Source organism: Sander lucioperca, chromosome 12, assembly GCF_008315115.2.
Source record: "Sander lucioperca isolate FBNREF2018 chromosome 12, SLUC_FBN_1.2, whole genome shotgun sequence".
Classification (NCBI taxonomy): Eukaryota; Metazoa; Chordata; class Actinopteri; order Perciformes; family Percidae; genus Sander; species Sander lucioperca.
Window position 1 is genome coordinate 24306852 of NC_050184.1, and position 18329 is coordinate 24325180.

Sequence of the window (18329 nt, forward strand, 5' to 3'; positions counted from 1 at the left end):
ACGAGGAAGGACATCCATTTTTACTATCGATGTGCAGGCTCAGAGGGAATTTGGAAGCTTAGACCAGCGTTCAAGATCCTTCTCAATTTGATTATATATGCCTTGGAAAATCTGTGATGCAGATGTGGAAGGGAATATGTCAACACCAAGGTACCTAAACTGCCTCACTATTGGGATGTTAGAGGGCAGGGACGTCAGTGATAAAGCCGAATTTAAGTGCATTAATGACGATTTAGTCCAGTTGATCTTATATCCAGATAAAGAGCTGAATAAATCAAAGGTGGATAGTAAATGTGGTATGGAGGACCCTGCGTTCCTAACATAAAGTAAGATATCATCTGCATATAATGATATTCTGTGTTCTTATTGCAAAACGTAATAGGAAGTACAGCAGGATGCTGTCTAATTTTCTGGGCCAGTGATTCCAGAGAGAGGGCGAAAAGTAATGGGGACAGGGGGCAACCCTGACAGATGCCCCTTGATATAGGAAACTGGGTGGAGCAAATATTACCTGTGTTAACCTGTACTTGCTGCATGAATAATACGTATAAGGCGGCACACATTATCAGATACTAGATGGGTCTTAATAAATCCAGTTAGGTCATTATATATCAATTTTGTCAGATAACTTTCTAGGCGTGTAGCAAGTACTTTAGCAAAGAGCTTGACATCCCCATTGAGAAGAGATAGGGGTCTATAATTACTGCACTGGGAAGGATCTTTGTTTGGCTTGGGAAGTAATGATATTATAGCAGCATTAGCATGTGAGTTGAATGCACCTTTATCAATCGCAGTATTAATCATATCCAACAGCGGTGGGCCAAGTATGTCCCAAAAAGCAAGATATAACTCTGGTGGGATACCATCCCACCCTGGGGACTTGCCCTTCTTCATACTGACAAGAGCCTCTCTCAACTCCTCTAAGGAGATGGGAGAACTTAGTTTTCCTGATTCTTGGTTGGAGAGAGAAGGCAACTCCAGATCATGAAAAAAGTTTTCACAGGTGTTTGGGTCTAGTGTTACTTCAGATTGATAAAGGGTAGAATAGAATGTTTAAATGCAGAATTAATTTTACCAGGTTCAGTTAAAGTACGATGAGGTGATTTAATGGCCGAAATGTTCATTATGTTTCAGTCTTAGAGCTAATAGATGGCTTGGTCTAAATTCATTGAAATAATATGTCCTTCTGGTTCTGTGCATCAAGAACTCTGCCCTCTGCCTCAGTAAGGAGTTTAACTCGGCTCTTGTTGCAGATATTTTGCCTAGTAAGACATCACTTTGTGCGCTCTGTCGTTTGGCCTCAAGTTGTGTAAGGGTATCCTCCAGTTCACTTATTTTAAGAAGCCTGCTTTTTTTTAAGGTGAGATGAAAAGGAGATTGATGAATCTCTTATTGCGCCCTTAATGGCATCCCATACGATTCTGGGGTCTCCCGCTGACCCTGCATTAAATTTGATAAAGGTTGTTAGTGCATTGCTAAAAAAGACACAGAACTCTTCATTTTTGAGAAGAGAGATGTTGAAATGCCAGCGTGATGCTCTAGGAGGAGTGCCCAGGAGTGTAAGATGAGCTGAGAATATACTGTGATCTGATAATGAGCAGGATTTAATTACGACAATCTACGACAAAATATTATGTATTTCAGAAAAAGAGGCAGGTGAAGCTAATAAATCATCTGTTCTGGAGAAAGTCTGATGTCTAGCTGAATAGAAAGTGTACTGTTTGGAAGTGGGATTAATTGTACGGTATACGTCTGCTAAAGTAAGAGATGATAAAAAAAGTCCTGAAAGTCCCTGGAGGCTCGTAATTGTGTGGAGGTAGAGTGTTGAGCAGATTTATCCAATGATACGTTTACACAAGTGTTCATATCTGCACCTATGATTAGTGAGAAATCTTGAAGGTGTGATAAAACTGTAGTAAGGTTGGAGAAAAAATTAGGTTCATATTGAGATGGAGCATAAATGGAGATAAAGGCAAATTTACGTCCTGAAATAATAGTTTTGATGTATGCAACCCTGCCATCCTCACTGCCAAATGTATCTAGTATATTTAACGAGAGATTGTGTTTCAATACTATTAATGAACCCCTAGTTTTGGAATTCAGGGATGCCTTTTTTCCGAATTTCTGACGTTTTTACACAGGTTTCTTTATTTGCAAATTGAAAATGCATATACAGACGGATGAATGGAAACACAATGTCACTTGCCATACGTTTTTTTTTTTTTTTACATTTTATGTATACTGATTATGATACATAAATGGGAGCTAAGCTTGCTTATCCAGGAATTTTCCATGTTTGTTGGTGTATAGTTCTGACAGGGATTATAATGGTGTGGTCCGGTCCTACAGTCTTGTCCTGACCTTTCCTTCTGTCTGCTCTCCTCCCTGACATACCACACTGTCACGCTGAGCTGACAGCACTGCTCCCCTCATTTCCCTAATTTCATTAGCTGTCTTCAGTCTCAGATCATTGCCACGTCTGTGTGTGTGTATCTGTCTGTCTGTGTGTGGCTGTTAAGAGTGATGGCTACTAATGGCAGAACCAGCCAGTAGATGTCAGGTTAGCGACAGTCTCTTCCTTGTCCTTCTCCCTGGTTGTTTTTCCGTCACCAAGAAGTCACAGTGAGAGAGAAAAGCACAGGTGTTACTATTAACACTATCAATGGCTCTGTTCTATTATATGCCCAGAGACAGTCACAGTGAGCCGGCATGCACAATACCAGGACCCTGAAATATAAGTAGCTAAAGGGAATTCCGTCATCATTCATTTTATTATTTACATATACATTTACTGTGCTTTTCTTACTGTGACAAGTAAAAATGTCTTCTGAGGCATATTGTCTTCTTGAGAGATGAAATGTGGATGTTGACAGGAAGGATGGGAAAGGTAAAGAAAAGAGATAAGTCAAAAGTTCAGTCCAGGCAGTAAATGAAAGTGAAGAAAGTGTGAAGAAAGAGCAAATATGAGACAGAGAAGAAAGGAATGGCAGGGCTGGGTTAGGCACTTCATATTCCCTTTATATTCTGTTTCAGTCAGCACAACTGCTAAGAACTTGTCAAGTATTGATTATTGGAACTTGATGTTTCAAAGCACACTATTCCCCTCGCTCTCTCTGTCTTTCCCTTTGTGTCTGTCTCTCCACCATGCTCTTTCTACTTGGCTTGTACCCAATCTAAATGTGCAAAACAGAGGAAGCAAAGTGTCACAGAGCACTTTTCCATTTTGTCGATGCTGCAACTCTTCCCTGGCTGGTTTGACAATATTAATTGCTGTCCCCAGTGCTATTGATGGCCTGACCCGAGCCAATCCCGCTTAGCCCAGCTCAGGCCTCGATGGATCAGGGCTCTGGCAGAACCAAGACCCATAGGACATGTCCTGATCCAGTAGGCCAAGGCTTAGATGGCATTTCTTCTTACAACCAAGGAAAATCTATACATTTGGCCAAGCAGAAGCACGCCAAATTATTCAAGTGCATTAGCTTGCTTTTATTTATGAAAGGTTGCGCATATATTGTAGCCATTTTTAAAGGTACAAACATATTTAGATGTGAGAAAAAGTGTCAAAGCTACCATCTACACATGCAGAAAAAGCTGATCTGGAATCATTTGTGTTGCTGTTGGTAAGTTGTGTAATAAACAGCAACTCTGCTAAGGCAAAATGCTCAGATTTTCTCAAGAAATATTTCTAAAAGATTATATGGAAAAAGAAAAAGTTATGTTTGAACCCAAAATACAAATGCATGCTGGACCAACAGCACACAGCACCTCTGGGAATGTTTTTTTTTTTATGTGAGTCTATTTCGACATGGAGTTGACTGCGGTCTTGTTTTTGTCTACCTCGGAAGAACATTCTGATTCAGGCCACTGCCTCCTCTTGGTAGAGGGAATGTGCCGAGGCAAGGCTTAATGTACTGCTTAAAAAAAGTCCAAAACTTCCTCTACCAGTCAATAATGTATGTGACACCCCGTCCACCCCTACTCTGCCTCTCTGATAGCGGTTGTTAGTATAGCTCAGCTGTATATGACAGCTTTTGCTAACTTTCACAGCTTAAGTGTTGCATTCATAATGGATAGGCATTTGTTAAGGTCAGTGGCTTCAACCGTTAGAGAAACCACACAGTAAGTACGGCACAAGAACAATAAGACAATCATGTTGACAGCTAAATGACGGGGATCGTTTATGAACTTTTGAAAGTGTAAACAAGCAGAATCTTTTGTCAGGCAAATCATAATCACAGCATGTCAGATAATGAAAGGGGGTAGATGATTCCAAATGTCAGAGAAATGGACTGGTGGGTGGAAGGGGGCGGGATGAAAAATGATTAAATAGGAACGGAAATTGTGTTAAATCAAGAGGGAAAACATTGCTTCACAATAATGTGTCTATATAAGGACCACACATTGTGTTGTATTTGACACTATCACTAAGTTTGAAAATCCTTTACAAATCTTTTGTTAAAACTCTCAGTACAGTAGTTTTGTTAAAAGTAACACAAATGGTCCCTATATAGACACTTTAGTGTGTTGATATTAACACATCTTTGTTAAGTAGGGAACTGAGAGTGTAGGGGAACTGAGAGAACACTAGGAAGTTTTTTTCTTTCAGGCTAAAAAAAGTTAGGTCTAAGGGACCAACTTTTTTATTCATAAAAAGAGCAAAATTTCAAAGTGGCTTGTTTGGTGCATATTTATCCATGTAGCTCTCAGTTTCGGCCCCCTAGCAGATGGCTCTGACCGCATACGCGGTGTTTGCTGGGGTGGCTCAAACGGGTAATTGCATTGTTTAAAAAATGAGTGGAATAATTACATCTGGCATGACTAGATATTTTATAAATATCTTAAATAACACAAAACAACTAAATGGTGATAGGTAATACATCTGATTTCATATACTGCTTTAGTAAAAAAAATATTACCTGGCTGACGATGGGAGCAGCAGGACGCAAAAAACGAAAGTTACTGTTGCACTAGTCTGGACATCTTGCCGTGCCAACCCTGCAATAAAGGTTTCCTAAATGCCATGTATATAAATGTGATGTCAGCTTACTAATTGATTGCGGATTTTGTGTAGATTTGGACTTTTATACGTTTGTTCTACTTTGTTTAAACGGCGAAGTGGAGAGGCCTCGTTCACCTGTTCGGAGCTGGCTGGTGAATGTGACGCCTTGCTGGATACACCATGACTCTTTTTGTGGATCTACTGATCGCTGTGGATTACTTTTTTTTCCGTGTCATTGGATTACGGCAAAATAGGGATCTTTTTTTTCAACGTGTTTTAACGTTTTATGATGTGACTGCGCTTCATTTCTGCGTTTGGAGAGGCATCTCAACAAGCTGTAGGTCCAACACTGATTGTTCACTGTTACATTTTAGTTGAATTTAAGCGTCTGTCTATTGCGTTCCAAAACAGCCGTGCCGCGATTGGATTTCATAAGGGCGAATTGTTAAATTGTTACAATGTAACTTAAAATCCGCTTTAAAAAATAAAAATAAACATATGTGTTTTGGAATATAATGTTCAGTTTCGGCAGCTTTACCTATGTGCTAAATATACGACTGAGGAAGCCTAGTGACAAGTCCATAGCAACCAGTGTTGAATTGGTTATATCCCAGTGTCCTTTGCTGAATGGTCTCAATGTTTTATTGTTTTATTTCATATGAATACTAGTTTACTAGAGGAGTAACTTAGTATTTGAAGTAATGCAGTAATGCATGAAGTGTGCATTTAGTTTCCATGCTTATTGTGTTTCCACAACTATGTTAGTGAGTAAATCTACTGAAATGGCCACCACACCATAACAGAGGAGTATGATGTGTAAGATGAGAATGCAGAGGTTAACTCCTGTACGTCATGGCTGTAAAAATTAAATGGTATCTGTACTTCTTTGCTAAGTGCAAACTTACATGCAAGGGGAGGGTCATGCCTCTTTCTCAAATCATTTTGGAGGGTCATAGGAAAAATATTACTGACGAGGGGAGGGTCAAGTCTTTTTAGGTTAGAGGCCACAAAACTCCTCCGGTGGCCACTTAATTAAATAACGAACAGTCCCTAAACTAGAGCTAGGCAATATGCCAAAAATCTTCTATCCCTATATACTGTAGTTCATTTCATATCTTGCTAAGGATTTACGATATAGCATATTTTCTGGTAATTCAATAAATAAATAGTCAATAACCACATGGTAAAGCATATTTGTTATACTCCTGTGTGAATTCAATACTTGACAAATTAAAAATACTAAGTATTATCTCATTTTATTACGAAATGTAGTGCTAAATGAGCTTAACGTGCAAGGATCAGAACATAAATCGTTGTTCAAATAACGCAAATATTACTGTAACACAGTTTAGCTGCTGATTTTTCGAATTTGCGATAGAACCGATATAGAAAAATATATACCATAGACATTTTTATATCATAGACATTTTTGTTTTGACAATATGATTCATCATATTGCCCAGTCCTAGTCTAAATTGGTCAGAATACAAAGATGACTGTCTTCATAGTGACCCAAATCTGATTTTATCATGGCATATTAGTCTCAGATGTGTAAACTATGTAGCAAAACACACAGATATCTTGTCATTGCTGACATAAATGTCAATAAACGTCGTCCATATCTCAGACTTTTCCTTCTGTTAGGACAAAATAAATTATCTTGATGCTAATGTTCTCTTCATAGGCATCATTTTCTGCACTAATATGCATCAACTCAGCCAACCTGACAACACCAAAGTGTCATAGAAAGTGCTGGCCAAGCAACGGGGGGCTAGATGTCATCTTGTTAACACAACACAGTCCTGTGGTTTGATTTCAAATCGACAAATAAAATGAGCCTGAAGGAATCAAGAGAAAATGGAGCCTGACCCGGACTAGACTAGTCAGGTGTGGTCTAATCAGGTTTGTGATGAGAATCTAAAGCTCTATAGTGAAGATGGAGACCAGCGGAAACGCATAAGGGATCTGTAATCAGGTAGAGATGCCAGACTCTTCTTCTAGCACTAACAAATCTAGTTACCAAAGCTAGTCTTGTCAGCTCTGTGTTCAGCTTTTACCCTGTCAGCTGCAGTGAAGGCTTGTGAATGTGTATGTTTGTGAGCGTGTGTTTTTTCATGTAGACAACAGGGCCTGCCCCTCTGACTGTGCCAGTTTAATTATTGCTGTCATCTCGTACCAAGCCTCGACAGAATGAATTGAGAAAAAAAAGTAATTTCCTCTATCTTTTTAAACTGCATCATACACTCTGGCAGGACCACCTATTGACAAAAAGACATGGCAGACTCATTTGAACATATGCAAGAGAGACGCACACAAAAACATGCAGACAGCACACACATTCACATACGGCCACAGTGACACAACATACACACAAAGACAAACACACCACCTGGAGTGTTCATCCTGGTGATATGCTGGAATTGAAATTCACAGAGTGAGTAGTACTTACTTATCTCTAATCTGTTTTTCCAATTGAAAAACTCCCTGTTTTTAAGCAAGTTATGTTAACCGTAGAGCTTTAAATCTTCCAGCATGGTAATGTACACTACATGAATAATATGCCAGAATAGAATATTCACTTATTCACGATTATTCGATTATTTAATTAAGTGTTTAAATGAGATGAAGTTTTCATTTGCCATGTATGATAATTAATAAATGTTGTGTAATTGTTAAAGCCAGTTGTCTTTCCTATGTACCCATATGGCAGATTAATAGACCCAATTTTGAGTAGGGAAGATAAATTATACATTTCAATTTGAGAGACATTTATTTAGACCATTTCACATTAAATTCAATCAGATTCCATCGTGCACACATTGACACACTTTCATACTCTCATATTCAATGATTGACATTTGCAAAAGCAGCTGCAAGACAGAATTGGTCAAAGGTCTAATATCTTAACACGTGTCAGCTGAGAAAAACATTAACACTCACGCATGCAACACACACACACACACACACACACACACACACACACACACACACACACACATCCTCACCCACTCACAATTGCTGAAAAGTGTTTCTATCGACACCGGCTTTACAGGCAGCGCTGACATTTCGCTGGGAGTGTGAGGCTAAGCATTCAGACCTTTGGAGAATGTTATTCTTTCATTCCTCTCTCATCCTCCCTTTATTCCACTGTCCTTATCTTTGTTTGTTCCTAGAACATGCTTTGTTGTGGATTTTCAGCAGATGAGATTTTTATGGTGCCTTTCAATGCCCGGATGCCCTCACATAGGCGTAAGAGTTTCCTAATCGATTCTAAAAAGATCTGAAATCCAGGCCAGAGAGAACACAGAGGCATTTACTGTGTCTTCTGCTGTTCTCTCTCAGCCTATCAGACCAGGAAGGAAGCAGAACGTATCCATGAATCGATAGCCGACCGGAACCGAGCACAGAATGATATGCAACAATATGCAATGGCCAGGTGTGTTGCTATGGTGAAGAAAATGATTGGCCAGGCTCTAGATTAGAGTGTTTACTTCCCAAAACAGACTGCCTGCACACACAGTAGCAGTGACACACACACACACACACACACACACACACACACACACACACACACACACACACACACACAGCTCAGCTGACATAAGCTGGTTGATTGCAGTAGTTTTACGGGTTAAGCCATTTGAATGGAAATGTGGAATGGAAGTGCATTACCAAAACTCGTAGACACTAAGACCAGCTGTGAATGAGTGAAATTACTTTCTGTGAGAACATACCATGTGCATCACAGTTGAAAGTAGAAAGAAGTGCTTGTGTGTGTATGTGAGAGAAATCCCTGAAGCTGTTACTCAGAGCCCAAAAACCTTCCATCAGGTCTTTCACCTTTAGCCTGTTTGAATTGCTGCTCTATGCCAGCCATTATTACCCTAGACTTTCTATGGAGTACAATTTTTTCACAGACCACAGGCAGGAGGGACTGGCACCTTTATATCATATATACAAATTACCGTATCAGCCCTTCACCTATCGCCACATTTGTACTTCATATACTCTGATGTCGCTGCCATACTTGGGCCAATCAGTGACAATAACTCTGTAATAACTGCATTACATTGTGCTATTCTGACAGATTTCTGTCTATATAATGACAATTAAACCTTGCAACGAAAAATAATCAACAAGTGATTCATCAAGCAAAACTGAGGGTTTGCGGCTTTTTGCTGTTTTATGCAATTGTGAACTGAATATCTTTCGGTTTTGGTCTATTAGTTGGACAAATTGTCATCTCAGCCTCTGGAAAGGAGTTTTTTTGTTAATTTTTAACTATTTTCTGACATTTGTTTAAATAATCCATTGTTTAGTCTGATTTTACACGCTAAACAATTAACTGATTATTTAAATAAAATCAGATTAATTGATGATAAAAAAAAAGAATCACTGTTGGAAGACTGGGAGCTGGATCCTTAAGGTGGATAATAATATATAAAGGTAATTTATATATATTTAATTAATTAATACTTTTTATTGCCACACGGACTATTCGGGTAGGATGCCTTTCTTCAGCGTGTTTCACAGGCAATCTCAAACAATACTACACAGGTAGGGTTAATTATACACAACCAGCTCATCAACTACATCCCAACAGAGGGAGCCACAACATATCCAGACAGTAGGGTTACCAAGTCAGAATGATCAGACAAAAATGAGAAAATGAAAAAACAAATGAAATCAATAAGCATTAATGAAACACAAACTTTTTGAAATTAAGACAGGGAAATCACCAATTCATTTAAAAAACAAGCAAATGAAACTCCTCATTCACACCATTGGGAATGAGGGTGTCAAGGAAGTGTATCCAATATGCCTCCCTTTGGAGAAGGATTTTGTCCATTTCCACCTCTCTGTGGCATAAATGAAAGGCAAAATATGATCTTGTTTTACACAACATTTCCATGAATCATGGATGTGTTGATGACATAAATGAGGAAATATTAGAGGACTTAAGGAGATGTGATGTTGAACTGCATGTGCCGATGCCACTTAACCCAAATGCCCCAGCAGCAGCAAGGGAGAGGAGAGACAGAAGAGCTGCATCGTCTATAGTGAGGTAATCTTGGTCTAATGTTAGACTACATTGAAAAAATATCACCATGTATTCATAACCTCGTGATTCAGTGAGAGTGAGCCCAAAACATCGGAAAGTATGTTTTTGTGACATTTCTTTATTTACATTTTGACAAAAAGAAAAATCAATAGCAAACGTCGGTCTCCTCGGCTGTGAATCGCTCCTGGCGTGCGCCCATGGATGTATTAAGAGCGTGCGCCTAGCAAATCTGCCATTATAACAGCAATCCGCCATGGAACAAGCGCGCCTGCTTTTAAAGGGAATGTGAGATAACGCTCTGATTGGTTTATTACACGTTACGCCCAAACCACACCTATGAGTAATGTAGCTACTTCAGACCAACCCATTTTAGATTTTAGAGTAATTTATCTTGCCGGTATAATAGCAACAGTGGCCGAGATCTGCCCACAAAGCTACTTGAGTTTGGTGTTTGATGCTTGCGTTTCAGATCGTTAAAATAGGGTCCTCAGTGTTTGCACTCAAAACACACATTCATGAATTTGTGTGAATGTTATTATTGTCTTGAATTCTCGCTTCTCGCAAACCATCTATATACTGTAGGCAAGGCAAGGCAGCTTTATTTATAGCACATTTCAGCAACAGGGCAATTGAAAGTGCTTTACATAAAACATTAAAGAGCAGTTAAAAACGATAAAAAAAATTGAAAACCGATAAAATACGAAAATAGAAGTTACAGTGCAGTATAATAAATTAAACATTAAAGAGCAGTTAAAAACAATTACAAATAAAAAAAAAAGCAGATAAAATATGAGATTTTAGGCTGCTAGTATGTGACAATGTATAAGCCGTTGCTCTATACACGTAATCCACCTGCAATCCCACCGGTCTTACTCTCTTTATATGCTTATATAGATTGTCATACAGTTTCAACAATGCAACTTCAGTATAAGAAATGAACAATTATTTAAAGAAAGGCAACATCAAAAATAAAGGTCTTCAGCCTTGATTTAAAAGAACTGAGAGTTGCGGCTGACCTGCAGTTTTCTGGGAGCTTGTTCCATATATGTGGAGCATAAAAACTGAACGCTGCTTCTCCCCGTTTAGTTCTGACTCTGGGGACATAGACATAGAAGTAGACGTGTCCCAGACGACCTGAGAGGTCTGGGTGGTTCATAGTGTAGTAGCAGATCAGAAATGTATTTCGGCCCTAAACCGTTTTGTGATTTATAAACCAGCAAAAGTATTTTGAAATCAATCAACTGGAAGCCAGTGTAAAGACTTCAGAACTGGAGTGATGTGATCCACGTTCTTGGTCTTAGTGAGGACTCGAGCAGCAGTGTTCTGAATCAGCTGCAGCTGTCTGATTGATTTTTTTAGGGAGACCTGTAAAGACACCGTTACAGTAGTCAAGTCTACTGAAGATAAAAGCATGGACAAGTTTTTCCAAATCCTGCTGAGACATAAGTCCTTTAACCCTTGATATATTCTTAAGGTGATAATAGGCTAACTTTGAGAAATAAAGAAAGAGAGAGAGAGAGAGAGAGAGAGAGAGAGAGAGAGAGCACAACGTTGACTCTAAGGGACACAGATACCCGCACCACCCTACAGGCACACACAGCAGACGGTAGCAGCAAGAGGGCGATGATAGAGTGAGTGAGTGTGTGTGTATGTCTGTGTATACAGTGTGTTGTTAAGTGTATGAGCGAAAGAGAGTGCATGTGTAAAACAGCATGAACTGGTGATGATGGAGTTTGTTATTTTAGTGTCTAAAGAACCCAAAAGCAGTCATTACCTCTACTGCTGAACCATTTAGGAAAATAGCCTCTTTTCGCGAGATTGCCAAAAATGTCTGTCCGCTATCTGTGTATGTATTTGTGTTTGTGTGTCCTAAGAGCTTGTGCTCTAGTGCTAACGGGTGCTTATAAAGCCAGTTGAAAAGCTACTTTCTTTAGGGGTGTTTCTCTGCCTATTCTTATTTGACCCACTAATCAATTCACTTTTGTACTAAGACAGTTTTTTCTCCTCCCCTGCTGTAGAGACTGGTAGAGGCGGCAGAGGAAGCCCACCTACAGCACGAGGAGGATCCAGACCTACAGGTACGTGTATATGTGTGTGGACCTACAGTATATTCTGACACCGCAAACATTATTACCATCAACATGTTCATTCCCTGTTCTTGTAAGCTCGTTCATTAAATCATGCTGAAAATAATTTATCCCTCAAAAGCCAGTGCTTCTGGGATTGGACCCCAGTGAGAGAAAAAATTCAGCGAATTACAAGTGCCTCTGTAAACACAACAGACGAGAAAAGGCATTAGGAATCTTGTTCTGCAGTCTGTTTCGCTTGACTAAGCTTAACAGTCTTTTCTCTTGTGTGTTTGTCCACATCTCTCTTTAATCAATTTGACAGCATGTCACAGTCACAAGTTTTTTTAATTGAACAAAAAATCCACCCCAACTCTTCAACATCTGTTAGTGATCATTTACAACACAATCATGGCGCCATCTTGTTTAATAATAACAAAATCATAGACAATGACAAGCCACAATGACCCAGTTCTAGGAAATGGACTAAATAGATAGGTCATCAGTGAGATGTGTACACATGAAGGGGGTGTAAAACAAATCAGAAAGACTAAGGTCCCTATCTTGCACCCGGCGCAAGTGTCTTTGCTAGTTTTTTAAGACCGACGCAGTTGTCAATTTCCCGTCCAGCGCCTGCGTCGTTTAAATAGCAAATGCACCTGCGCCCATCTTCGCGCACATGGGCATGCTGGTCTTACAGGGAGGTGTGTTCAGATGAATTCTTGGCGTATTGCTATCTTTAGGCAGCGGGAAGTGATCGCGATTGACCAAGAAAAACCCGGTCTAAAGTCAATAGCGCAGCGCACACTATGCTTGTTACACACACACACAGGGAAGCGCAGCAGCACACAAATATGCAAAAGATTACAAATAAAAATATTACGGCGCAAATCCGCTATCATAATAGCAATGCGCCAAGGTACAAATGCGCCTGGCTTTTAAAGGGAATGGGAGATGACACTCTTGATTGGTTTATTGCATGTTACGCCCAAAACACACCTATGAATTAATGAAGACACTAAGTACAACCCTTTTGAACCATGCACCCGGCGCACGGACCCTTTTTTCTGCCATCAAACTAATATAAATATTCTAAGAAGGAAGCCTCCCTTTTGGCTCAGAGTGCAGAATTAACGTTCATTATTCCTTAATGGAAAATTCCACTTTTTTACAACTTGGGTGTAAGTTTTTTTTTTTTTTTTTAATACTTTTTATATACACAGATGTTTGTACACTATTCACAGTTTTAGTCTAGTCCGTTGTTACAGGTGTTCAGCCATTATGATAAAGTAATGGCTGACAAAAATTTAAACATAAATGGTAGTTATGTAAGCCCCAACCTCACTGTAACTATGCATTTGAAAATATGCTATAGACATATATATATATATATATATATATATATATATATATATATATATATATATATATGTGTGTGTAAAGTTTGAATATATTGAATGAACCTTGAATATATTGAATGAACCTCGAATATATTGAATGAACCTTGAATATATTGAATGAAAGTCTGAATATATTGAATGAATCTTGAATATATTGAATGGAAGTCTGAATATATTGAATGAATGTCTGAATATATTGAATGGAAGTCTGAATATATGGAATGAAAGTTTGAATATATGGTATAAAAGTCTGAATATATGGAATTCAATATATTCAAGGTTCATTCAATATATTCAGACTTTCATTCAGTATATTCAAGGTTCATTCAATATATTCGAGGTTCATTCAATATATTCAAACTTTATATATATATAATAATAATAATAATAATTTCTTAAACGGCATATACCATAATATATATATATATATATATATATATATATATATATGAACTTAGCTCATTCAATTTTGTCTGTCAGGTCTCTACTCAATATTTAGTGGGTAGTCTCGCTTTGTAAGACCTTCCTCCACAGCACTGCAAAGGAGGGTGTGGCTAGTCCACACAGCATTCCGGGATGGGAGAATGCTGTGGTTCATTTGCATTTCTTTAAATCAATCACAATCGTCATGGGCGACGCTAAGCACTGGGAAAAACCACGGTGCCTCTGCAAAATAGCCTCGGGAAGGAACTTGTTTTGGTGGAACGTGTACGTTCAAAAGTTGTTTTAGTCGTGCAACAGAAAACTCAGATTGGACAGATAGTCTAGCTAGCTGTCTCGATTTAACCTGCAGAGATCTGAGGAGCAGTTAATCATAGTCCTCATAAATCGACCAGAGTTTAAAAATAAAATTAAAAAAAAAAACGGAAGGTAACAGACATCCGGGTGAAAAGAGTGACATCCAGTGTAATTTCCAACGGCAACGGAGCAATCCTGGAATTGGAACGTCGTGGATATAGACTATTTAGTGGGAAACCCTGGGGTATTGTAGTCCAAATCCTCAATCTCAGTAGAATAAATCTACCGCTCGTTTAAGGCATCATGATTGTGCCTGCAGATGTATAGTAATAGCTAAAGATTAAATTGAATGTGGGAAGCATCTTACATATTTTGTCAGAGGTGAAGCAATTAATTTCTGGCATACATTTTTATGCCAGAAATTACTCTTTTGGGTCTGAAACATAAACCATGCATTATTTATGGAATTATATCACTGTCGTATTACTACTCAAAAACTCAACAATATTTAAAACTACTCCCTGGGAGTAGTTCAGTTGCTAAAATCCATTTGAGCAGCTTTCATTTTTAGAGTGCAGCTTTGTGTTTGTGTGTGTGTGTGTGTGTGTGTGTGTGTGTGTGTGTGTGTGTGTGTGTGTGTGTGTGTGTGTGTGTGTGTGTCTGTGTGAGAGAGCTAGACAGAGGGACACACAGTGTACTTGTAATGTGTTTTGCCTGAATTTGCTGCACATCTCAGAACAGAGTTTATTCAAGTAGGAGGAGCGACAGCAGAAAAACTTGAGTTTTAAAGAGGAAATGATGCTAAGCCGACTTGGGAGTATTTGCTGCTAAACTACTTAAAAAGTTGGTGGCATGAGTGTTATCCGTGCCTGTGTCTCTGCCTGTGGCGATGAGTATGTGTTTACTCTGTCAGCTCTTTAAGGCATTACAGTGAATGCCCTGTGGTTTTCGGCTGTCATGGGCCATTAAAGTGGATCAATTACTACTATTTTACCACTGACTGACTGCTGTCTAGCTCTGAATCTTTCCTTTCTTCTTTTTTTTTTTTTTGGTCACCTGGTTGATTTTCCACAAACTCTGCAATTTCCCCCTCTGTGCTGTAAAGGAATATTCCACCCTCTATCACTTTAACAATGCTTCAAAGAGACTTGTCATTTGTGGGCCTCTTTGGTTTTAGATAGTGTATAATTATTATTATTAAACATAGATAACTAGAACTTTTAATCAAAAGAAAATGTATTTTGATAATCAATTAATTGTAACCATATTTTTAAGCAAAAGCTCCCAAACATCGCTGTAAATAGCTGCCCACTACTCCCTTGAGGGATGGGTTAAATGCAGAGAATGAATTTCGCTACATGTGACACTAAAGTACCTTTACCTTTTACATGCATACTCTGTTTCCAGCTTTACTCATGTGAGGGATACACTGTTACCAACCAGTTAATCAAGAAAATAATTAAGAGATTAATTGATGATAAAAAAAATAAATCATTAGCTGCAGGCTTATAGATAACACAACATCACATTGAGATAATTTATTGAGATTTACTGCAGCTATAGTGGTGTTTGATGTAAGAAAAAAATGAAGCTGCTGTACTTGACATTTTAAGGTCCTAAGAAGCAGCAAATGCTTTCGTCAAGACAATTTTGCACTGAAAAGTAAGAGATCCACCTTTAGACCATAATGCAATTCAGTCACACTGTTATGTTTTGAGAAAGGGGGCTTTTTTTAATTGGAAAAAAGTCTCTCTTTCTACTTTCTTAAAATCGTGGTTGCTTTAACTGCACGATCACCCACAGCTGATTGCAATAAGTTCACTCTGGGTTTGACAGAGATGTATAGTAATGAAGTAGAACTACTAGTAGAAGTACTAAAAGGCTGTATTTTCACTCTACTGGAGTATTATTTTTTCTCCTACTTCCACTTTTTCTTCAGTACATATTTTCGATGAGTTTAATACTTTTACTCCGATATTTTTTTTATGTGCTGCATCATTACTTGTTACAACTAGTGCTGTAAAACAATTAAAATATTTAATCGCGATTAATCGCATTAATGTCATAGTTAACTCGCAATTAATCACAATTAATCGCACATTTTTATCTATTCTAAATGTCCCTAGATTTCTTTTTGTTCAATTATTTGTTCTCATCTTAATGCTCTTATCAACATGGAAAAGTGGATCGGCTTGCTTTGTGCTTTTGTCGCCTGACACAACAACAAAACACACAGATCACTTTGGTCTTCTCAATGGAACCATTTGGCAACTTTTTAAAAGCAAACTTTTCATTCAGAATCTTATTGGCATCCATTTCGGCGTCTCGCGCTCACCATCCACTCAGAACGTAACGTTAGCCTACTACTCTTTGGCCGGCTCGCAAGCCCAAACAAGTGTGTGCGGCGTGCCTGTTGTTTTGTTTCCGGTCTAGCTAGATCCAGTGTGGTGTTGTAGTTTTTCTAACGTTACTAGTTGTTGCAACAGCATGTGAAAAAAACTACAAAGTTTGCTATGCCAAAAAGAACGTTAATCTCGCAATAAAAAAATTGACGCCGTTAAAATGGGTTTGCGTTAACGCCGTTAATAACGTGTTTAACTGACAGCACTAGTTACAACCAATCACTGTTAATTTGGTGCGACTCGCAATTTTTACCAATCACCACAACTTTTCTGCAAATTTGACCAATAACCGGAGTTTCCCGTGACTTCAACCAATCCCAGCAGTCCCACGTGCCAGACTTTGTATCAGTATGTGACTCTGAGAGACAATGACCAAGCGGGAGTGAGAACGGGATGATGTAACTCACGGACCAAATTCATTTCCTTGTTTCTGATATGAAGACGACATCTCACATTTACCAACAAAACGTACAGCGAAAGACTGTCCAAAACATTTCAGACCATCCTGCCAACCTGTATACATTTTTACATCAATGTACGCTGTAATGTTTTTTCACTCTAAAGTCAGCGGCTGCTGTTTCAATCCTGTCGGCTCTCTGCAGTGGGCGAGGCTGCAGCTCAGTTCCCCCCGCGACTGACGCGCACACGCACACACACACACACACACACACACACACACACACACACACACACACACACACACACACACTCACTCACTCACTCACTCACTCACTCACTCACTCACTCACTCACTCACTCACTCACTCACTCACTCACTCACTCACTCACTCACTCACTCACACACACACACACACACACACACCTGGTGGATGCAGGAAAGACCGGAGATGAGACGTACATAATGACCTAAATTGAGGACAGCTATGCTCATTATTGTAAATGCAATGATAAGTTAAAGTCCAATATGTACTTAATCAAACCATATGAATGTGTGTCCCAGGCCAGGATAGGAAATTAACTAACAATGTAAAGATCAACAAGCCACTGACACATATGTTCAAATTTGATTAATTCAATAAATTATTATTTTTTGTCTTAAATCCACCAGCCATTTTCATATTATACCAACATTTGCAGCATCCTGAGCCTTTTGGTTACTAGGAAAACTCAGCCCAGAGTAGTTTTATTTTTCCAAAAACAAGCTTCCTTTTTATTTTTAAAGAACTATACAAAACAAATTGAAATAATATAAACAATATGATATTCAAACTTTTGACTGCTTTCTTTAATAACTAACACAATACTTGTACTTTAACTTTCAGTACTTGAGTAGTACATTTTAAAATAAACTACTTGCAATACTTAAGTACAAAAAATGTTGAATACTTTAGTACTTCCACTTAAGTGTTGTGAGAGCACTTCAACTTCTACTCAAGTTACTTTTTTGATAGAGCACTTATACTTTTACTCAAGTCTGGGTCTCTAGTACTTTATACATGTCTGGGGTTTGAACACCATTCTGGAAAATGTTTAGCACCATCTGAAGCAACAGTTACCAGGAGATCAGCCAGGAAAGAAAATTGCTAAATTTTTATCACAAGATTACTTGTGTGTGTGTGTGTGTGTGTGTGTGTGTGTGTGTGTGTGTGTGTGTGTGTGTGTGTATTGTTATGATATCAGTCTAGTGTTTTTAGAGAAGTG

General features: G+C 38.6%; 1 protein-coding gene across 2 annotated transcripts in view; it reads left to right on the forward strand.

Annotated features, from left to right (window-relative positions):
• cacna2d3a (calcium channel, voltage-dependent, alpha 2/delta subunit 3a) overlaps nucleotides 1–18329 on the forward strand; it is a 159239-nt gene that overhangs the window by 53023 nt on the left and 87887 nt on the right. For both annotated transcript variants that reach the window (XM_036008563.1, XM_031316557.2), the window contains exon 4: nucleotides 12080–12139. In XM_036008563.1, coding sequence (XP_035864456.1) covers nucleotides 12080–12139 — 60 coding nt within the window. The remainder of the gene's footprint in view (nucleotides 1–12079; nucleotides 12140–18329) is intronic.